At 45.5% G+C, this 23,447-nt stretch overlaps 1 protein-coding gene across 3 annotated transcripts in view; it reads right to left on the bottom strand.

The window, feature by feature from the left end:
- IRF8 (interferon regulatory factor 8) overlaps positions 1-22,279 on the bottom strand; it is a 35,933-nt gene extending 13,654 nt beyond the window's left edge. For 2 of the 3 annotated variants that reach the window (XM_060185057.1, XM_016191751.2), the window contains exons 1-6: positions 22,224-22,279; positions 18,584-18,758; positions 10,496-10,679; positions 7,580-7,668; positions 4,713-4,818; positions 4,093-4,143 (exon numbers count right to left, since the gene is read on the bottom strand). In XM_060185057.1, coding sequence (XP_060041040.1) covers positions 4,093-4,143; positions 4,713-4,818; positions 7,580-7,668; positions 10,496-10,679; positions 18,584-18,757 — 604 coding nt within the window. In that variant the 5' untranslated portion in view covers position 18,758; positions 22,224-22,279. The remainder of the gene's footprint in view (positions 1-4,092; positions 4,144-4,712; positions 4,819-7,579; positions 7,669-10,495; positions 10,680-18,583; positions 18,759-22,223) is intronic. The other variant, XM_007531523.3, reaches the window with a different exon arrangement.
- Positions 22,280-23,447: the final 1,168 nt, after the last annotated feature.

The following is a 23,447-nucleotide window of genomic DNA, read 5'->3' on the forward strand; positions in this document are numbered from 1 at the left end:
AAATGTATATCAAGTCCCCAAGTAAGGGAGCCAAATGTCCATAGGAATGACACTTGCCTGCAAGGTCTAGCTGCCAAATGGAGAGCCCAGACTTCCTGTCTCCTCATGGCTGGCTCTGGATCTGTATTCCTTTTTTGTTTTTCAAAGACTTTTTTTTTTTTTAAGAGACAGAGGGGCTATCATTAGGGCTTGGTGTGTACACAACTCTCTACCATTTCCAGTGGGCATTTCTTTTTTTTTTTTTTGACAGACTGTGAGAGAGACAGAGGAAGAGACAAAGAGAAAGAGAGACACATGCAGCACTACTCCACTACTCATGAAGTTTCTACCCCTGTAGGTGGGGACAACGGTCTTGAACCCAGGACCCAGCCTCTGTATCTGTGTTCTTGACTCTTTCAAACATGTGCACAGATTAGACATGGGCAGCCACAACCAGGTTTGGATCTGCAAGCAAAGAGCAGTGTTGCTAATGTGAGGTTGCTACAAGCAGGTATATAGGAAGATTTCCCTTAAAAATCCAGGCCTCTGCCAGGTTCCAGATAATACCATGATGCCAACCTGACTTCCTTGGGCAGAGGACCTCACCATGTGTCTTGGAGGCCCACTTCCCTAGATCCCTGCCTTACTAGGGAAAGAGAGAGGCAGACTGGGAGTATGGATTGACCTGTCAATGCCCATGTTCAGCGGGGAAGCAATTACAGAAGCCAAACCACCCACCTTCTGTATCCCATAACTACCCTGGGTCCATACTCCTAGAGGGATAATGAATAAGGAAGCTATCAAGGGAGGGGATTGGATATGGAGCTCTCGGGGGTAGGCAATGTGTGAATGTGTGGAAATGTACCCCTTTTATCTTATGGTCTTGTCAATGTTTCCATTTTATAAATAAAAAACAAACAAACAAACAAATAAATGCAAGTCTTTGTGAGAGAGGTAGCTCAGCAGCAGAACACATGTCTTGTATGTATGAGGTTTTGAGATTGATCTCTGGCACATACACACACATAAAACAAAATTCCATTTGGTACCAAGGAGAGAACAGAGTGGTAGAGCAAAGAATTTGCATTCAAGAAGCACCAGGTTTAATCTCCCAGCACTTTATATGCCAGAGCTGAGCAGTGCTCTGGCTGCTTGCTCACTCTCTCAAACATTTTTTTTTTTTTGTGGCCGCCAAAGCTTTATAATGCCAATAGCTTCCCTTGTGTAAGTGAGTGACTGTCAGGAGTCCTCATTCTTATTCTGCATGGACAAGGTCAGGTAATGCATAGGGTCTAGGAGGTGACAGGGTGCAGCAGGGGCTGTGGCAAAGTGGAGCCCTTATTCTCTGGAGCAGAGACCCAGAGAACACGCAATGCCTCATTAAGATGGACCACAGAATGTTAGGGCTGGAGATTCAAGGCTTCCTGGTGTTGAAGAGGAAATGGAGCTCCAAGGGGTGTCTTATTAAGGTCCTCATGCAACAAGGGCTTGTGGGGCAGTGGAGGCAGGTTCTCCTTCAAGCAAGAAAAACTGTACAAAGGGGGCTACTGGCATTATAAAGCTTTGGTGGCAAAAAAAAAAAAAAAATTTGTTTGAGAGAGTGAGCAAGCAGCCAGAGCACTGCTCAACACTGCACAATGCCACTAACCCCCAGTAAGACACCTTTTCACTTTCAATCATAGACAGAAACAAAAAGGGAGAGAGATAGAGAGACCAGGAGAGATACTACAGCACTACCCCACTGCTTTTGAAACTTCCCTTTTGCATGGCACTCCCAAGGGCTCAAACCCAGGTCCTTGTATATAATAAAATGTGTGTGTTCTACCTCATGAGCTATCTCCTGCCCCCCCCCCCACAAAATATGAAGTTAAATCCAAATCTCTAGTTTCTAGAAAACTGGGAAGCTAGAGCCTGACTGGGTCTCTGCTCCAGAGAATAAGGGCTCCACTTTGTCACAGCCCCTGCTGCTCCCCATCACCGCCTAGACCCCATGCATTACCTGATCTTGTCCATGCAGAATAAGAATGAGAACTCCTGACACTCACTTGCACAGAGGGAACTATGTGAACAAAGAGGTAAGGTATCTACATCTCCCAGAGGGTGTCTAGGGTCTTCATTGTATGAGGGGGCTAGCTGCCTCAATCCCTGTGTGCAGTCAGCCCTGGACTAACTCAGAAAGACTTGCTTCTGAGGCTGTCCCCTCTCACCCTGATGTCACAGCCTCTGCTGCCCCTAGGAAGCATCAGTCAGCAGACTCCCAGCCACAGGCCAGCTCTAACCAGGTCAAAGGCCCAGTCCCGTGACCCAGGGCCTCCTAGAACTGGCTAGAGAACTGTCCAGTGAGGCCTAGGATGCTCACTAACTACGTTGCCGTGGGAGAGAGATTTAATATCTGTGCCTCATTTTTCCCATCTGTGAAATACAACAGTTACCAGCTCCAAGGGTAGCTTATGAACAGGATCTCTGTTCTCTTTATATATACATATACATATATATATATATATGTATATATATATTTATTATTTTTTTTGCTTGAAGGAGAACTTGCCTCCACTGCCCCACAAACCCTTGTTGCATGAGGACCTCAATCAAGACACTCCTTGGAGCTCCTTTCCCTCCTAAACACCAGGAAGCCTTGAACCCCCAGCCCTAACATTCTGTGGTCCATCTTAATAACGTTGATGTTAGCTTCCCATCAGCCCCAGCAACCATGAGGAAAGACATCAACTCTGTTTGCTCTAAAGTTTCTGATAAGGAGACTGAAGGTAAATTCAAGGGGTCACTGGTAGGAGCACAACCAGAGTCCTCAGGGTAGCTAGACACCCAAGAGAGTAAGTAGCACCTAGACAGAAAGTCTGGCCATGTCCCAGCTGTGAGGCCCCTGCTGCATCTAAGCCTGAACAACAGGAACTGCAACTACACCTCCTAGAGGGGCAGGAAGACAGGAGAGGAGGCCATAAAGGCTCAGCATTGATCTTGAAACCAGTGAGGGCTCAGTAATGTCAGCTACAACCACTGTCATCACCACCATTACCACCAGTAAGGGCATTATTGCCGTTTGTTATAAACTTGGGCAAAGGGAGAGAGGAAAGTCAACTGACACCTAGCAACATATAAAGGCCTGCTATATCCCTAGCATAAAATCTTTTTCATGTTGTTGTTTTGCAGTCAGGGCTTTGTGCTTGCATCTATCTCTCTCACTCACTGTCTTTCTTCTCTCTCTTCAGCTAGTCAGATACAGAGGCAGAAAGAGGAGAAACATTACAACACTACTCCCATACTCATGAAACTTTCTCTTTACAAGTGGTTGCCTGGGGCTCCAACTCAGGTTCTCATACTTTGTAAAATATGTGCTCTACCAGGTAAGTTATCTCCCAGACCCTAGTAGCACCAAGTTTTGACAACACTACATTTAATCCTCACAACATTCCCATGACATAGTTGTCATTATTCCTTTATTTATGTATTTATTTGTTTGTTTGTTTTTAATTGCCACCAGGGTTATCATTGGAGCTCAGTGCCTGCACAAGGAGTCCCATGCTCCTGGAGACCTTTCTTTTATTCTTTTTTTTTTTTTTACTTGATAGACAGAAATTGAGAGTGAAGGGGGGATAGAGGGGAAAGGAAGAAAGAAAGAGAAAGAAAGGAAAAAATGAGAAAAGAAAGATTCATGAACTTTGCTGCTTGTGAAGCTTGTCTCCTGCAAAGAGGGACTAAGGATGTGAACCCAGGTCCATGCACATGGTTATGTGTACACTCAACCAGGTGTCCCACCACCGGCTCTACTGTTCCTTTTTTATAGATAGGGAGCCTGAGGCTCCTAGTGATTACTCTCCCTGAGGTCACACAAGAGGACACAGCTGAGCCTTTAGCATGCTCACTCCCATAGGTAAGCCTGTGAAGAGCTCTTTAACTCAACCTGTTGGTCTAATTAGAGAAGGGACTGGTTAGTTGCTATTTCTCAAACCAAACAATAAGAAGGAAGAATTGTGTTCCTTGCTTCTGACTCCAGATACTGCTCCTCTACACCACCCCCCCCCCCAGCTCCTGAATACTCCAGATCTTTCTCCTTAGAGCACCCACAACCCCACCCATCCCCGAGCACCTCCATACCTGAATGGTGTATGTCATAGGCTGAATAGCCTGGCACCAGCGGTAGGCCTGCTGGAGAAAGAAAAGCAGAATGAGAGCCGGCACAATGAGAACCAGGCAACCCCAGCTCCCTCTCACAGAGTTTCTTTATAAGTCCTTGGCCCTGGGTCCTGCTGCAGGCTTCTGCTGAATTCAGTGTTTTTTTTTCCTCCCAGTGAAGTGAAGTGTGTTTCATAAATACAGAGAATGGGGCCTCAGCCTAAACTGAATGGAGGGAAAGGAGCTTCTGCTGCTATGAGATCTGTGACCATGTGTCAGTGTGACACTGCGGGGCTAAGTTTCTTCCTCCATCCTTCTGCCCTACCTGCTTCCGTGTAAGTCACCCATGCAGACTGTTTCCCAGGGGAGCTCACTCAAGTTAGATCTCCCAAAGGTAAAGCTGCAGGACAGGAGAGTTTTTCCAGGACCCTTATCTGACACCACACCCCATGCCTGGCAGCCCCTGGGGATTGCTAGGCCAGCTGTCATATTCAAGTGTTCCATGCCCATGGATGGAGGACTACGGCAAGTTTGGGGAGGAGGCCTCAAATAATAGTGGGGAAAATGCCTCACTTAGCCCCCATGATTCCAACCATCCTCACCTGAGCTTGGCTGCTGCGCCCACCACTCAGGGAGGAGCTGTGTCCTGCAGGCCTCCGGCGGGGAAGGACTTCTCTTCACGATCCCCATGTAACCATCCACGGAAGGCTGAGCAACAAGCAAGAAAAGAGAAGAGAAGATCAGGCATCACTCAGTGGGAACCCGGGTTTGCAGAGACAAACAGATTACACTTCATGCTTAAGGAGAACCACATGTCATCTTCTCATGAAACAAAAGGAAGGTTTGATATTGTATCTTGAAAAATCTAAGACAATAAATCCTCTAGGCTTCATAAGAACTATGATGGTCACCTTTGGAAGGTAGGAGGAGGGGGACAAGGGAACTTCAGTGGTGAGTGCAGTATGAAACTATACCCTGCAATCTTATAATCTTATAACGCACTACTAAACACAAATAATTCTTTTTTAATCTGCCGGGCTTAGTGGCCAAACCAGGGTGAGGAATCAATCACCAGACTCTCTAAGGGTCTTAACAAGCACATCAGCCTTTCACATGGAATCGCTGCTGCAAAACCAACAACCAGCTCATGCAGCAGCCCTGATGCCCACAGGACACCAGTGACCGTGACCTTCGCACAGCACTGCAGAGCTTCAGCGATTCCCTCAGTGCTGTGTCGAGATTTTTCTATGCAGGGCCAATTCCTCAACGGAGGTTGAGAGACCCAATTAGAAAACAATCTTGAAATCTCTTTCTCCTGGGATCCTAGTGTGCCAATGAAACTATAACTCCCTCAGCTGAGTCAGCAGAAAGGCCTAGTACAGAAGAAGGGGCCTGGCTAGGGACATCAAGAGCCAGAAATTCACCAGGTGGGCTGTTTAATGCCACCCAGAAACCTTCTAGTGGTTGTCCGCAGAACAGCCAGGTGGTACAGAGTAGGCTCGCTGTGTTAACTTTCTTTCTTTTGTTTTTTTCCCCTCCAGGGTTATTGCTGGGCTCGGTGCCTGCACCATGAATCCACCGCTCCTGGAGGCCATTTTTCCCCCTTTTGTTGCCCTTGTTGTTGTAGCCTCGTTGTGGTTATTATTATTGCCATTGTTGATGTTGTTCGTTGTTGGATAGGACAGAGAGAAATGGAGAGAGGAGGGGAAGACAGAGAGGGGGAGAGAAAGATAGACACCTGCAGACCTGCTTCACCGCCTGTGAAGCAATTCCCCTGCAGGTGGGGAGCCAGGGGTTCGAACAGGGATCCTACGCTGGTCCTTGCGTTTTACGCCACATGCGCTTAACCCACTGCGCCACCGCCCGACCCCCCCCCTTTTTTTGCCTTCAGGGTTATTGCTGGGGCTCAGTGCCTGCACCACAAATTGTTGCCCTTGTTGTTTATCGGTGTTGTTACTATTATTGTTGTCGTTGTTGTTGGATAGGACAGAGAGAAATTGAGAGGGGAGGGAAAGACAGAGAGGGAAAGAGAAAGATAGACACCTGCAGACCTGCTTCACTGCCTGTGTAGCGACTCCCCTGCAGGTGGGGAGCTGTGGGCCCGAACCGGGATCCTTACACCGGTCCTTGCGCTTTGCGCCACATGCACTTAACCCACTGCGCTACCACCTGGCCCCCTCAAACATTCTATTATTATCATGTTACTATAAAGAAGAATGTCTGCAGCACCCTTATCCTCAGCCAGGGTTGGGAGGGGTTAGTTCAACTAAGCTGTACCTACAACCTAGCCCACCCATCCCCACCCTCCCACAATACTCACAGAAGCACAGTCAAGAAAGTAGGTGATTAGGAAGTAGCTTAGGGGGTAGAGTATTTGCACGCCTGAGACTTCTGAGGCCTGATAGAACTTGCATGCTTGAGACTTCGGGTTCAATTTCAGCAGTGCATGTACTACAGTGGTACTCTGGCATTTCTCTCTCTCTCTCTCTCTCATATAAGATTTATCTGAAATGAAATTAATAAAATAAATCTTTAAAAAAATAAAAGGCTAAAGGCAGAAGGGAAGGACATCCAAAGAGCTAAAATTAGTATTCCAAAACCCAGGTGTTTTGCCTTAGGTGGTCCCATTAAGTCTTTCCTTATAATCTTTCAAGTATGAGTTATGTGCAGTTTTGATGACCTTGTCTTTCCTGCTTTCCAACCATCAAGGGCTCAGAGATGTATATCAGAATACCTGTAGCCCACCAACTACAAGTACAAGAACAATATCCAGGTTATACAGAAATAGGAGAGAAAGCTTCCATTTTACTGCCTAAAAAAGGCAAGTAGATATGTTGCTGAGCTAGAGCTAGAGGTAGATATAGAGATAGAGATAGAGTGGACTGCAGCACCAAAGCTTCCTTCAGTGCAGTAGGGGCAGAGCTTAAACCTGGGTTGCACACATGGCAAAACAACACACTATCCAAGTGAGCTCTTCCACTGACCCAGGGACATACTATTTTCTCCTTTTTTTAATTTTATTTATTTATTTGATAGGACAGAGAGAAATTGAGAGGAATGGGGGAAAGACAGGGAGAGAGAGATAGACAGAAACCTGCAACATTGCTTCACCACTTATAAAGCTTTTCCCCTACAGGTAGAGACCAGGGGGGCTTAAACCCAGGTCCTTGTGCATAGCAGCATGTGCACTTAACCAGGTGTGCCACCTCCCAGTCCCGGGAAATTCTATTTTCAAAGCTCCCCAGGACTCCTCTGGAGGAAGCCAAGGATGGTGGTGACTGGGGCTGACCTATGGGGAGGCTGGCTGTCCTGGCTAGCCTGGAATTCCATCTCTGTGAGGTGAAGGCCACCCCTGAGAGAGCCCAGGCCTGAGTGTCTTAACCACTCTTCACCAAAGACATACATCCTGATGTGATGACAGGTCCTTCCTGCTATCGGAGTTAGACCCCCACACTCAGCCCTCACACACCTCCTTGATCAACTCGTCAATTTCAGAGCGCCTGCACTCCATCTCAGTGACTTCGTTCATGCCAACGGAAGTTGCCACTCCTAATTTGCCTGTGGAAAACCAGACAGAGGCGTGACATGCAGCACTGAGATATCACAAGCACCATCAAGACCTTTGCCAGTTTTTTGTTTGTTTGTTTGTTTGTTTTTGTCAATGCCGAATTGAAGAAAATAAGTCCCTTAGTGTCTTCATTGTTTGAGAAAAGCTTAGGCATTTTCCCACCAGGCATTTGAAGTAGTCATCTGATCAGCCAAGTCAAAAGAGAGAAGTTGACTGCTTTGTCTAACTTGTAGAGGCCGAGACAGCATTCAGGTTTCTTCCTTCAGTTTGCTGAGAGCTGCAGATAATCCACAGCAGACAGGCTTTACAGCACCCTTAAAAACTAAACTGAGCCCTGGGGCCATACTCCCAGAGGGTTAAAGAATAGGAAAGCTATCAGGGGAGGGGAGAGGATACAGAGTTCTGGTGGTGGGAATTGTGTGGAATTATACCCCGCTTATCCTATGGTTTTGTTAGCGTTTCCTTTTTATAAATAAAAATTTTTAAAAAACTAAAAACTTTGGTGGTGGATGTGGTGTGGAACTATACATTATATTAAAATCTTGTAAGAAATTGTTAAAAAAAAAAAAAAAAAAAAAAGCTAAATTTACAAACCAGGGCATCTGAAGGCACTCAGATTTCCTGGCAAAATATGTTTGTAGATTGAGGTCTTTTTTTTTTTAAAGTTAATTGGCAGGAAATCTCTTTTGGGCCTTTCCAAATATACACATATGCATCTACTTATACACTATGCACATGTGCACCCACAGAGACAGTACCCTATGAAGACTTTCACATGCCCACTTCAAACCTGCCTAATCAGCAAGTGTCTAAAGGCACAAGAATGGACACAAGTGGTATTTTGCACCACCTCACTTCTACCCTGTCTCAAGCTTCTTCCCAGTCAGAAAGTCACCTTATCAAGCTGACCAGCATGAGATGCATCACAAAACACTGGTCCAACTAGCTATAGAACTGACCTGTCCTTTAATCATAAAGTTTTAGTCCTGTTGGACAGATTTAAGAATTCACTTTTGTCTGTCGATGGGGGAAGTGAGGGACAGTTGGGGCACCCCCAATGTAGCTTGCAAAGCACTGAAGTACAGAGATGGGGAAGGAGCCCATCTAGACATTATGCAAATGTGGGGTTGCTTTGCTTCCTGAGAACCTGCTGCCCCTCTCCTGCCCACCTTTGAAGGTGAGGCTGGCTGCATCCCACACAAAATACAAATTAGGGTCACCTGCCAGTTCAGGCTGGGCTGATCCTAGGAGCTGTTGGGTTAAAGGAAACTTTCTTATTCCTTCCAGTTCTGATTTACAATTTTGTGAAGATGCAAAAGCACACTAAACAGGGAGAGAAGACTGACAGAGGACAGCTTAGCCTTTCAAAGTCACCTTAGCATATGATCGAAGTGGTCCCATCTAAGTCACTGATCCTCCAGAGGTAGGTCAACTTATTTGACTATCCATTAAGGATTCAGACTCAGGAGAATCAGGTGTTAATTTACAGATAATCAACCTGCCAATGGTTAATAAGAAAGCTAGGCCCTAAACCCTGGTTGTACTACCCTTGTGGGATGGTTGTAGGTTCAGCTCAGCTCTCTCTCTCCTGCTCTGACCATGCATGCCAGCATCTCAGATTCTGTCAAACATCAACTTCTCTCTAAAATCACACTGGCCCACCTATGAATAAGACCCCTCTCTGCCCCTGGTTCTCTGCATTGAATGGATAAGAAAGTCAAAGAGTTAAAAGAACATTTAAAACCAGGAGGGGCCTGTAGACGTTAAGCTCATGAGCAGCAGCATTAGCCTTCCACTTTGAAAAAGGATTCTGAGGCCAGATCCATACTCAGTGCATCCTGATTGATTAGTGATGTCTGCTTAAAGCACACAAGCAGAACTAGGGTATATGTGCAGAGTTTTGCTGTCACTGCTCCTCTCTTCACAGGTGCCTTCTTGGAGTTTTATTTTGTTTTATTACTTTTTTTTTTTAGTGCAACCAGAGTTATCGATGCTAGTACACAAACCCACTGCTCCTGGCAGCCTTGTTTTCCTTTTTTTTTTTTTTTCTTTTCTTTTCTTTTCTTTCTATTTTATTGGATAGGACCCAGAGAGAAATTAAGAGGAGAGGGGGAGATAGAGAGGGAGAAAGAAAGATACCTACATATTTGCTTCATTGCTTATGAAATTTCCTCCCTTGTAGGTAGGGAGCAGGGTCTCCAACCTAGGTCGTTGTGCATGATATTGTGTGCATTCAACCTGGTGTGCCACCTCCCAGAAAAAAAATTCCCCCCCCCATCTTGGGATTTTATAGCTAGTAGAGACTTCCAGAATTATATCATCCCAGAGTAGCCAAACAAAGGCCAGGATCTGACAATACAGAGACACATCCCATTTCCAGCAATGAGGTCAGCGTAGTGCCATCACCCTAACTTAGTCCTGAACTTCCACCCCTTCATTTCTACCTCATTTCCACCTATCTCAGAAACACAAGAAATTCCTTATTCACATGTGTGTGTGTGGGGGGGGATCCTTACTCAAGTTCAGCTCTGTTGCTGGACCCCAGAGAGGACCTACAGCCTGTTTCTGTAAAGCAGTGAGCCCTTTCCCCCACCATTTGGAAATGGCCACTCAGTCAGCACATAGTGGCTGAGGTCAGCAGAAAGGGATCTATCCCCAAGTCTGCTTAGACAATGAGAAGAGCTCTTTTGTTTAGCTAAAAACTGTCCACACTCCTATGGCCCTGAAGGCTACGATTGGACCCCAGATCCCGGACTTTCTGGCAATGACTGGGAGGAGGCAGCCCTGGTGAAGCTGAGTGGCCACGAGGATAGTTACACTTTTGCTCTTCTTCTGGGATGATGCGGTAAACTTTGTATGGCTCAGAAATGTCCAGCTGAGACCGGTCTGTCACTTCCTCAAAATCTGGGCTCTTGTTCAAAGCACAACGTAGCCTTGTCTTCCAAGTGGCTGGTTCAGCTTTGTCCCCTTCCTTAAATTTCCCTTTAAACACTGCCCAGGCCTGCAGAAAGGAAAAGAAGCACATTAAACAAGCTTGTAGGCAGGCACAAGTCTCCATACCAGGGTCAGGCTCACCCTCCTGGACGTTATTTCAGGCCATCAACTAGCAGCCAAGGAGATTTTAAGGCTCAGCAATCTCAGTCAGACTACTTTCTCTGACAGATTTGAAAAGATCCAGACTTGGAAGAGCTCTTCCCCAAAATGGTCTGTTTGGGGACTCGAACCTAGGCTCATACCTACATCTTCCTCCTCACACCCACCTCAACACACACACACACACACACACACACACACACACACACACACACACTGAATCTGTCTCTTGGCAAATCCTCAGCCTGGACTGTAGGGCCAGGAAGAGCCTGAGGTCAAACATTACAAAGAGGAAGTCGCACATGGTTTCACTAGAATGTTCAAAACAAAGAACAATTTTTTTTCTTCCAATCAAGCCCTGACTGACATTTAGTATAAAAAGGGAACATTTGCAAAAAAAAAAAAAAAAAAATCTAAATGTAGTCACCCACTGCCTGGCTGCTTTTAATAGAAATTTTGTTTTGCATTTTGATGTTTATTTTAGTCTCCCCCTACCACCACCAACCCAGGGTGTTGTTTAATACCCAATGAAATGTTCTTTTTCTTGTCTGTTGGATTTTTTTTTTCAAAAGTGTTTTCTGATCAAGCCTTAGAATCTCAGCTAGGGCCAGAAATTCAAAGCTGGAAGTAGTCGGGAGAGAGCTCAGCTGATATAGCACAAGCTCAAGGTCCACAAACTGGACCTTCCAAGCTCTAGGTTCAGTTTCATGCCCCAGCATCACACAGGAGTACCATAGACAAAACTGGAGGAGTTCCACAGGCAGTGAAGTAATGCTGTTATGTCTCTCCTCTCTCTGTTTCTCTCTCCTCCTGCCTCTCTAAAAAAAAAAAAAAAAAAAATTCACATAGCCATCCAGCCATTCATTGATGTCTTACATATAATATTAAGGCACTGAATTCATTCCTCAAGGTCACATTTAAAAAATGATGAAGCGTTTAAAAAAGTAATCAGGAGCCAGGCAGTAGAGCACTTGGTAGAGTGCACATGTTACCATGCATAAGGTTCAAGCACCCAACCCCCTCCTGCAGGAGGGAAGCTTCAGGAGCAGTGAAACAGTGCTGCAGGGGTCTCTTTTCCTCTCCCAATTAATCTACCCTCCCCTCTCAATTTCACTCTGTCCCAGCTAATAAAAATTCACTTTAAAACAATAGGGAGCAGGGAAAATGACTGCCAGGAGCAGTGAATTCATTATGCAGGCACCAAGCCCCAGTGATAACCCTGGTATCAATAAAAAACTAAAATAAAAATATTTCAAAACTAGAACACAGACGCACAATTAGGAAACAACTACCACCAGGTGAAAAGCTGACTCAGATCCATCTGCCAGTCTAAATGCAAGATCTAAAAGGAACTCAGTCCCTATTAGAAAAAAAAAAAAAAAAACAGACATACGGACCATGCGAAGAGGGAACTGCCCAATGTGTGTCTAGCCTGAGGTTAAATGCAGGCAGTCCTGACTTCTAACCCCACAGGTTCCATTTCATGTGGTGTGTGGGCTCAACATAATACACGCATACACACAAATCACCTAGCAAATGGATATAAATGCTGATTCCTTGGCCCTGCTCCTTAAGCTTCTCATTCAGTGAGTATTAGTCCTGGGAACCTGTATCCTAGTGATTCTGACATTAGCAGTCAGCGATCACACTTTCAAAAACTCCACAACAGCCCTGAGTCACAATTCTATCCTTCTAGAATAGGTTTGACTTTGCCCCTTCAGATAAGACATTGCTGATCACAGCTCAGTGCCAGCTCTCTCTCTTCTCTTAAGGCTCTGGGCTCAGATTTTGCATCTCTGCCCAAGACAAAGAAATTGAAGGATTTTCTTTCTCTTTTTCTTTTTCTTTTCTTCCTCCAGGCTTATCAATGGGGTTCAGTGCCAGCACTACAAATCCACTGCTCCTGGTGGCCATTTTTTTCCATTTTATTGGATAGGACAGAAATGAATTGAGAGGGAAGATGGGAGATAGAGAGAAAGAGAGAAAGATTGACACCTACAGACCTCCTTCACCAATTGTTAAGCATCCCCCCTGCTGGTGTGGGAGTGGGAGCTCAAACCCAGATCTTTACAGGGTTCCTTGTGCTTAGTACTATGTGCACTTACTTGGGTGTACCACCACCCGGCTCCCTGAAACATTTCTTTAATGAGCAGGAGTAGTCTTTCCCTCTTCTGACATAGATGCAGAACTCCCCAGAAATACTCTTTTAATTTTTTTTATTATTATTTATTATTGCCTAGAAATTGAGAGGGTAGGAAGAGAAAACGAGGGAAAGAGAGAGACCCCCACAAACCTGCTTCATCACTCATGAAGCTTTCCCCCTGCAGGTGGGGGCTAAGGGCTTGAACCCCGGTTCTTGTGTTCTGTAATGCATGTGCTTAAATTAGGTGCACCACTGCCTGGGCCCCCTAGAAATACTTTCTAAAGTAAATGGTCTTCAGTGCTTTCTTTATTTCTCTTTTTGAGGTTAGCATAGGACTTGGGGGCATGGAAGGAGGGAGGAGGTCCAATGGACTCTGGTGGGAGAATATTTATTGGTGCTTTGGTGGGAGGGAGGAGGTGTGAGGGTAATACATTTTGAAGAGGTAAAGAGGTGAGAAATTGTACTTTAGAAACAGTTCATAGGTTTATAAACCAAGGTTACCTCAAAAGCAAAGAAAAAACTAGTACTAAGAATGAAAAGCTTTCTTTTAAAAAATGACTGGTTGATTTTTATGAGAACAGAGAATAAGAGAGAGGGAGAGAAATCAGAGCACAGCTCACTGCTCACCTCTGTTGATGCCAGAGATCAAACCTGGGGCCTTGAGGGTAAGTCTCATGCTTTACCACTGAAATATCTCACCAGCCCATATTCACCCATTATTAACTGTATCGCAAAGCATGCGCTGATTTATTGTCCTCTCAAAGAAGTATAAGAGCAAACCATGTACATGTTGAACAGTAATTTTGAAATTTCCTGGTTTCCTTGTTTATTTTTCCCCACAACCAGAGTTATCACTAAGAATGCCAGCATGACTTTTTTTTTTAACTGAGGGTGAGAGGCAGAGAGAGGTAGAGAGGGAGATAAGAGACAGAAGAAAAGACACCAGTAGGACTACTCCACTGTTCATGAAGCTTATCCCTCACCCCTCTAGGTGGGGACCGGGAACTTGAACCCAGGTCTTTTACACATGGTTGTATGCTCTACCAGGGGAGCCACCACCCAGGTCTTTGATTCTTTTCTTACATAATTCAGAGTGTATCATCTCCAATGACATTGGGGCTGAGTCATCCCTCATGGCAAGGACCGTCCCATGCCTGATATCCAGAAGTGTCCCTGGCCTGCCTCCACTTATCAGACACAGGTAGCATGCCTACCACCACTGTGATAACCAAAATGCCTTCAGGCACTGCTATGTGTCTCTCCAGGAGACAAAATTTGAGAAGAATGCCTAGGTTGATCCTTTACATAAATGAAGCTGGAGGAGCATGAATCTGAGGCAATGTAAAGCCTTCTAGGACTAAATCAGGGATAGCACAGCCTCCAAGGCACTGTCACTGACCCTGACTCACCCACTTCTGTCCTGCCCATGGCCCCATAATAAAACAGTAGACTTCAGGTGGCTAGACCTGAAATATCAACAGAGGTGGGGAGGAGTGTCTCAGAGCCCTTTGAGAGCTCACACTGGACAGAAACAGTGATTCTGAGCCCCCTTACATCAATCCCCCCCAACTACCCCAGCCAGAGCTCTTCACTCTCCACCACAAGCTGCAGCTCCCATGGCTGCCAGCCCTGCTACTAACACCAATGCTGTGGCCATAAAGTTGTCCTAATTTGGCATCATTGGTACTTGGAAAAAAAAAAAAAAAACTTTTTTTTTTTTTAAAGGCTGGCTGAATTTGAAATACTAGTGCTACTAAGTAGGAATTAACTTATCACAGACTCTGGGCACTTGAGAGAAACACTCATGAATCCTAACCCTTGGTTAATTTGTTCACAAAACGGTGACAGAATACTTTTTTTATTATTACTGTTTTAATAATGATTGACAAGATCATAGGATAAGAAGGGTACAATTCCCACCACCAGAGTTCCATATCCCATCCTCATTGAAAACTTTCCTGTTCTTTGTCAGAATACTTTTTAAAGAAAAAAAATGTGGGTGTGCCAGGGAGGGTGGCTCAGTGGTGGAGCTCAGGGTTAGCATAGGTGGGGTTCAGAATTTAATCTCCAATACAGCATGTACTGGGAAGATGCTCCTGTTCTCCTCTCCCCTTCCCCCCTCTCCCCCTCCCCCCTTTCCCTCTTGCACTCAAATAGAGTCAGCATTAAATGGCATAAATCATGGTGAGGTCATGTATGGAACAGTAAAAAAGATAATAAATACAAATAAATAATCATAAAGATGAGCTGATATCAGAGCCTGGCAAGAGCACTCAAGAAAGAAGCAAAATGAGCTGAGTATTTCTTTCCATCGCCTGTCCAGTCAACATCATACTCTGACCTCAGAACACTTCCCAGCAGTGAAGTGGCTTCTTACCTGCCACTTACACTTACCAGAGACTACAGGAAACCAGGGGTGGACATTTCTTCTTAACTCAGAAATGTCTGAAAGGTTTTCTTGATTTCAGACACAGGAAGGCTCTCTGATTAACCAGGAAAATCCCTCAGCAGTGGCAGTGGGCTTCTTCTACCAGTGAGAGAACAGGTGCATCTAGGGGGCACTGGATGCCTCTTTCTAGTGGATTTTCCTCTCAGCCAGGTCTATGGCCTTCTGCAAAGCCTCCCACTCTGGATGGACACCTCATCTCCCTCCCGCCCCCATTCCTGCTGAGATTGTAGACTCATTTCAGATTGCCACATGGGGCAGCTGCGTAATCAACGGAAACCTTGGGAATCTTGCACATTTTTCTTAACACTGTTGAAATGGCTGTGGAGAGCATTGCATAAGAGGCATAAATCTGGGGCTTTGCTTCATTACCCCTAAAGCACAAGCTGAACGAAGCAAGGATAAGGTGAAGGGAGAGACTGTGCATCTCCACTGGCAAGCCACATGCAAGGTCCTGCAGTTGGCGGGTCAGCCCAAACTCTACTCCCAAAGAGACCTGTGGAGCAACAGTCTGAAACTGTACCCCAAGCCTTCCAAACCTGTTCTCCTAGCCATGGTCCACTCCTGGCAGGAAACTCAACAAGAATGAAAGAATGTGTTCCAACACCACCACTACCACCACCCCACAAGGGGAGATCTGACAATGCAGGAGAGATTTGGGGTTGTCAAAAGAGAGGTGTGGGTACACCTAATATCTAGAGGCAGAGGTCAGAGATCCTGCTGTTGAACCCTCCATAGTGTTCAGGATAACCCCCACAAAAAATCTATTGACCCAGATGTTAGCAGTGTCCAGGCTAGGAAGCCTCAACCTACATCCATCAAGGATCTAGAACTCCCAATTGACAAGTTAACCCTTGGCATGGCTTACACAGCCTGAGTCTTTCCCAAGAGAAGTACAGCCTGATACCAAAGGCCAAAAAAAAAAAAAAGTACTAGCAGGCTGCCCATCTGCAGAATGCACCTGCTTCGCCATGCAAGTGACCCAGGTTCAAGCTCAACCCCCACTGCCTTAGACGAAACTCTGGTGCCATGGTGTTTTTCTCTCTTTCTATTTCTGCATCTGAAAAAGTCAGCCTGGAGTGGTGAAGCCTTAACAAATTAAAATAAAAAAAAAAGTACCAACAAATGGAAGTAGAGTTCCCAAATCACCAAGAAGGAGGCATCTGCTGCCTCGACCTAACCATGTCTAAGTTCCTGTCCCAAGTGGGAAGGGGTCTCTGAACATTCAGGCCACATGGACCCCACACAGAAAGAACAGTCTCGAGAGTATCAGAGCTGGGTGAACCCAAACCCCAGACTGAATGGGCTTTCTGAATGTGTAGCCACAATAACACCACACAGAGATTGAAGTGCTGAAATGCTTCCTGAGCCAACCTTGACCTACTTCTGCTCCACTGTGGGATCAAGGTATTTTCTGCCTGCCTATGCCAGGAGCCAGTCATCCCTAGCTTGGAACCTAGTGCTGGCCAGGCTCCTGTCAGCCTTGGTCTGCTAGGAGTTAGAGAAGTTATGGCCGCCTGATTCAGGCTCAATCATCGGAGAACGAGAGGGTCTTGGACAAGTCACGTGTCCTCTTAGTGCCTCTGCAGGAAGACAAGAAGGGTACTGACTGCATAGGATTGTGTGAGAGGAAAGCAAAACCATATGTGGGCCAATCCTGGCCCAGAGCAAACACCCAGTGCAGGCTGTGCTTGCTCGGGTGTTTCATCGTCTCCAGGGAGCTAAGGCTACTTTTAGACACCTGTTGCAGGCCCAGGACCTCCCACAAGGTCTGGCCCCAGAGTCAGCACTAGCAGTGCTGCTCTCAACTAAGCCAACCTCAAACAGTCCAACAGATGTACCAACTTGGAAAGAAGGAAGACTTCATGTGTCCTACAATTCTCCATGGAATTTAGATGTTAGACGAGGAGGAGGAGGGCCTTGTCTAAGGGTCTTAAAGCCCTCCCCACCTGATAACACTAATGCAGAAGAAATAGATGTTTTCTTGGTGAAGAAAATAGCCTCAATTTTCCCCACCAGAAACAGTGAAACAGTATACCACCCACTTCAAAGTTGACCAAATCATACAACAGATGTAAAATAGTCAGAATTTCTGAGAGGTGCTGGCATACCATCAATTTTTCATGGTTGTTATTGTTTTGCTTTGTTTTATTTTTTGTCATTTCCAGGGTCTCATCACTACAGACCAACTTTTTCAAACAGATAGAAAGACAGGCAAGCATACAGACAGACAAGAGATAGAACAACACAAGACTTTCCCCAGTGCAATTACACTCAAGGCAAAGGAGTACTATCTTAGTAAGTACTATCTTGACCAGCCTTATCAATGCTTATTTTTAAAAAAAATTGAATTTGGGGCCAGATGGTGGGGCACCTGATTGAGAGCACATGTTACAATATGCAAGGACCCAGGTTTGGGCTCCTGGTCCCCACCTGCAGGGGAAAAGCTTTGCAAGTGGTGAAGCAGGGCTGAAGGTATCTCTCTGTTGCTCTTCCCCTCTACTTCCCCCATCACTCTCAATTTCTGACTGTCTATCCAATAAAAACTAAAAAAGAAAAAGGTTGAATTGGCAGCCAGGAGATGCTTCACTTGGTAGAACACAGGCACTGTGTACATGAGGCCCTGGGTTCATGTCCTGGCACCATATGCGAACACAGTGGAGAACACCAGTGGAGAACACTAGTGGACCTCTATGGATAGTAGAATAGTGTTGTGGCAGCTCTATCTTTCTCTATTCCTCCCCTTCTCTCTCATAAAATCAGTTTATTACTTAATTAATTTAAATGGGATTTTCTTTCTTTTTATTTTTTTTATTTTTTAATCTTTATTTATTTTAAATAGAGACAGAAATTGTGAGGGAAGGGGGAAAGAGAGAGGGAGAGGGAGAGAGGGGGAGAGAGAGAGAGAGGGGGAGAGAACTGCAGACCTGCTTCACCACTCATGAAGCTTTCCCCCTGCAGGTGGGGAACAGGGGCTTGAACCCAGATCCTTGCGCACTGTAATGTGTGTGCTTAACCAGGTGCACCATGACCTGACCCCCTTTTTCTTTTCTGTTTAACCAAACCACTACTCAGTTTGTGTCAGGCATTAAGCCTGGGACTTCAGAAACTTAAGATTAATCTTTAAGAAAATAAGAAGACACCACTTATACTAACACAGCCTGAAAAGGAAAACAGAACTTGGCTGGTGTGGGGTTCAGGGGAGGGGAGTTTGAGTCCACACCTTGAAAATAGAGGCATCCACTTCCTGATTATAATCTTGTTTGCCGGCATGTTTCCAGGGAATCCGGAACATGGTCTTCTCATCATTTTCCCAAATCAGTCCTTGGTACATGTTACTGTCAGTTTGCTCAATTAGCCACTGCCGAAGCCTCCGGCCCCCGTTTCGATCACACATCCTGGGGAAGAGAGGCAGACATATTCTGTGATGTTACAAATCACAGCAATCTGTTTACTTAACAGCCAAGAACTACTAACAGGAAAAGAAAAAATCTCTGATCCAGAACCTCAACCACCCATTGCGAGAACACAATGCTTCAAGGATCACAGAGTCCTGAGTAAAAAGAAAGAGCTTCCTGGAAATTCACAGCATCCAGGAGACAGAGGTGGACCCTACCCAAGAGTTCTGGTTGTCCTTTTCCTAGCTTTTATGCACTCTTTCATTTCAGGGAATAAGTTGCCTCAAATAACACTAGGTCATCTTTAGCATGAGATGGGGAAGTCACATTCCCATGTCCAGCTCCCTTCAAAAAAGCAGCTGTCACCTGAGGCCCAATTCTAGGGGTCCAAGTGCAGTGTGTCCAGGGATCAAAAGATCTCCCAGAAAAAGGAAACCTTCCAAAACTATCCTTTCTGGATTACACCTGCAAGGTTGTTCTAGAGATATGAACATGTGTTTAGGCATGAAATAGGGCTGGTGTCCCACTCGAGTCCTGCCATCCCTCAGTAGATTGTCTTTGGTGACTAACCTTGGAGCATCCACAACCTGACTGGAAAGCCAGGATGACTGTGGGTAGTTCTCTACCCTGCACATGTATAAAATTCTTGAAACATGCCTGATCCTTAGAGGACTCTAAGGAATAGGTACTGTTACTAGTATCCCTATTCTCTTCTCTGGACTCTCAGGACCCATAGAAAAAGAGTGGGCAAGATCAAGAAAGTCAGCTGGGACTCCAGAACAGACCAAAAGTAGTTGGGTAGACCAGAAGGTTTCAGAATCTTGGGACCTCATCACCACAAGATTCCAAGAGATATCCCTTGGGAGGATGTTCTTGCCAGAGTTGAGAGCTTTCTCAATAGTATACAAAGGGAGAGAGAGAGAGAGAGAGAGAGAGAGAAAGAGAGAGAGAGAGAAAGAGAAGTCATGTCCTATCAACTTACAGCCAACATTTACAAGAACAGGGTGGAAATCCCCATGGCAGCTGGACAGATGCCCATCAGAAAAGAAAAAGAGAGAGAGAGAGAGGAGTAGAAAAAGAAGAAGAAAAAGCATTCCTATTCTTCTGGTTAAAAATGTGGCCCCATAGGGTCAACAAATTTAAAACAATCAGCAATGTCAAGACATATTGTCTCTAGGAATTCAGTCACAGTCAGAGCCATCCTATTCTATAAAGCAAGGAGCACATTTCACCCTGCAGGTGGCTGTGAGGACTGGAGAGGGAGACCAGGTTGGGGAGAAGGAGGTGAAGTTTTACTGTGATGTTTCTATCCAGCTAGCTCATTGGTGGGTCTTAAAGGTAATGATATATGTTAAATTGGAATTGGACTTCAGTTGGGGGGACTAGGGATGCCACCGAAGGCTTTTCTGTAACTAAACCCTGGACAAGTCACTGGAAGCTCTCCCTGGGGTTCTTCTCATGGGCAAAGTAGCTGGATTTCAAAAGTCTCAAAGTACTAATAGTGACTCCTGCATTCAAAATGAAGAGGGACAGGTTTGTGATGGGCCCCTAGTGATAGAAATGGCACACTACCACCAAGCACCCTTGGAAAATAACCAAGCAAGGTGCAGGCTCCTACATATCCTTCATGGAGGAGAGACGGAAGGTTTTTTTTCCTCAATTAAAGGGTCAGGGTATGGATGAGGATGAAAGGGGCCAAGACACAGGAGAGGGCTGGCCTGTGCACATCTTGCCCCAACTGCTAACATCTTGCCCTCAAAACAGGATTAACAAGTTACACTGTACTCCAGGAGCTATCTGAAATGAAAAGGCAAAGTTTTGTATACGTATAGGCATATTTTTCCCTAGAGAGTAGGTCAATGTGTTCTGGTTCAGGATCTCCAATGGACTCATATCCTTAATATTATTAAGGACAGTATCTTAGTAACATATAAGAGACAACAAAGAAAAAAGAAAGAATGAGAGGAGATGCTGAGAGGAAGAGTGGGTGCTACAATTAGAAAGTGGAAAATGGCTCTAGAGCTCAGAGAATCCAAAGCCCTCTTTGTGCAAAAGAGGAAAAAGTTTATCCGGCCAGGCACCAGGCCCCTCCCTCAGGCTCCCAGTCTATTTCACTCACCCTGAGAAGAAAATGTAGCTGCATTTCAGTTCTCAGCACTTGAACCAACCATCCCACCAGAATTTTCATGGGCGACACCTCCAAGACTCTAAGCTAAATTACAAGCCTAAGGTTCAGTCATCAGGTGAATCCACAACAATTGAACTTTAACAAGTTAATTCCACTAAATGCCCAGCTAGGGAAAAACAAAAAACTATAAACAATTACATGTTTATAATTTCCTCTTCCTTTTAGGTTTTTAGGTAATAATTATCTCTACAAAGCAATCACTATCTGGAGCTAATCTACAGCCCTATAAAAGTGCCTGGGGGTCAGGAAGTGATACGAGGCTGCCCTGGATTCTGGGATGAACCCAGACTCACCTGTCCCACACTAATCAGGGTTCCTGGACATTTAGTTAGGTCCCTACCAATCTCAAGACCAGGGACCAACAATTATCAACACCACTGCTCCTTCTGGCCCCAGCCTTGATGAAAATTATTATCAAGACATACCTGCCTTTAACTAAAAGAACAAGCTTAGACCCTTAGGGCTGACACTTGGCTTAGACTAAAAGAAAAAGGGGAGCGAAATTAGACCATGTGTAGGGAAAGATAAGTTTTAAAACTCCAGAAAATTCAGTCTCTAGTTTCCTTTCATAAAACACTTAACAGTTCTGGGAAAGTAACTTGTCTCACCTTAGAACATCTGCCCATGGCCTTGGGGGCTCATTTTACACCAAAGTACCCTTGTAAGCTGTGACTCCCTTTCTGGCCAGGAAGAGCCAATGTGTCATAGAAAAGAGAACCTCAGACAGAGGACCTAGTGGAGTTTGTATTGTTATGAGAAAAACTGAGAAATGTTATACATATACAAACTATTGTATTTACTGTCGAATGTAAAACATTAATCCCCCAATAAAGGAAAAGAAAAGAAAAGAGGGCTTCAGAGGCACTCAGAAATCGGAAATGTCATTCACCAGGACAGCAGATATAATCTGCGCCCTTCACAATACTCCCTCACAAGTACAACAGTCCCCGGGGCAGTTTCACAGCTAAGATCTACCTTCCTCCTTCCATGTGGGCAGCGCGGTGCTGAATGAAACCACCCTGCCCAGGGCTTAAGAGAAAGAGCCACTAAATCCTTTCAAACGTTTTCTATGTTAACCAGATTCTAGAAAAAAATTAAAAATAATAAAAATTTTAAGCCTCATCCATCTATCAGAACTTGGGTTGGGTTCTAAAGAAATATAAGAGAGGAATAAAACAAACCAGGGGACAATCATGCTGCAAGGAAGACCATGCCGTAAGTTGCTTCGGCACCCCCAAGACAAGTTGGAGCTTCCTCCCTCAAGCCTCGGACCCTACCTGTTGCCCGGGACGCCGCCCGGGTTCGAGCTCGCCACCTGAGTTCCCACGCTGGCTCCGTGGAGAGATAGCACCGCTCCGCGTCCGCGGTAGGTTTTAAGGGAAGGGGGAGGTCGCTGGCCAAAGAGCGACGTTGCTGGCGGCCAATGAGCGCTGGGAGGTGCCGAGCGTAGCTGCCCAATGGGCGCGGCCTGCGAGTCCTTCTTTGAAGCACTCGGTTTTCCGAGAAATCATTGCCAGCGAGGGGTCGGCGGATCTGATTCCAGGTCTGGGTCCGCCCTTCTTCCCAGGGTGGCAACGGAGTGCCGGGGGAAGCGAACCTCGAGAGTCCCGGGACCCGAAGGCGGCGTAGGAGGGGGTGACCTGAGGAATCTCCGAGTGTCACAGGAGTCTGCTTGCCCAGGTCAAGATCAAGGTCAATGGTGGGTGTGGGGTGGCTGGGGTCATAGGCGCCCGGCCAGGTCAAGGTCAGCTGGGAAAATCAGAACACAGCTGGGGTGCGAGGGCAGGAGAGCAGAGATGATCAAGGTCAAGGCTGGGGTAGTGGGACCTTGGTTTATCTTCTTTCGTGGGACCACAGTCCACTGTTCCTGGACAGTGGCAGACTGTCCACCTGTGATGCCTCCTTTTAAGAAGAACAGGTCAATTAGAGACCAGGTTCCCGTCTCTAGGTAGCTGCGATTGACTAGGAAGAATACAACAAAAGGACTCAGCTAATATACCATGCCTGAAACCACTGCCCCATGAGGCAGAATAGAATCAGGGGGATCTAGCATGCTAATGCTAGAATGTACAAGTAGTGAAACAGTCCTTATAAAATCTCCCCCCTCCAGAAAAGGGGGTTGGGGCCCTCAGGAATTTTGGTGACAGGTGCAGTGAGTTGTACACACACGTGTAGGTGTGAAATGATACCCCTAAAATCTTAGAATTTTGTAAACCAATGTTCAACCTCTAATAAAAGTTAAGAAATTAATGTCTTCTCCCAGAAAATATTAAATGTGAGGGGAGTTCCTTTGTCTTCACTCTCCAGGCTTTCCTGAGACTGAGCCAACATTTACTGTCAATAATGGGCTCTCAAGAAATTAGAGTCTTGTAAACAGAAGGGAAAGGTTGTATTTTCTCATCGTCCCTTTTGGAGTCACCTTTGATAAAGGAAAATGAGGATTGTAATTGATTTTATTTTATTTCTTTATTTTTCCACCAGTGTTATGGATGGGGCTTGGT

The sequence above is a fragment of the Erinaceus europaeus genome, chromosome 2 (assembly GCF_950295315.1).
Source record: "Erinaceus europaeus chromosome 2, mEriEur2.1, whole genome shotgun sequence".
In the NCBI taxonomy this organism is placed as follows: domain Eukaryota; kingdom Metazoa; phylum Chordata; class Mammalia; order Eulipotyphla; family Erinaceidae; genus Erinaceus; species Erinaceus europaeus.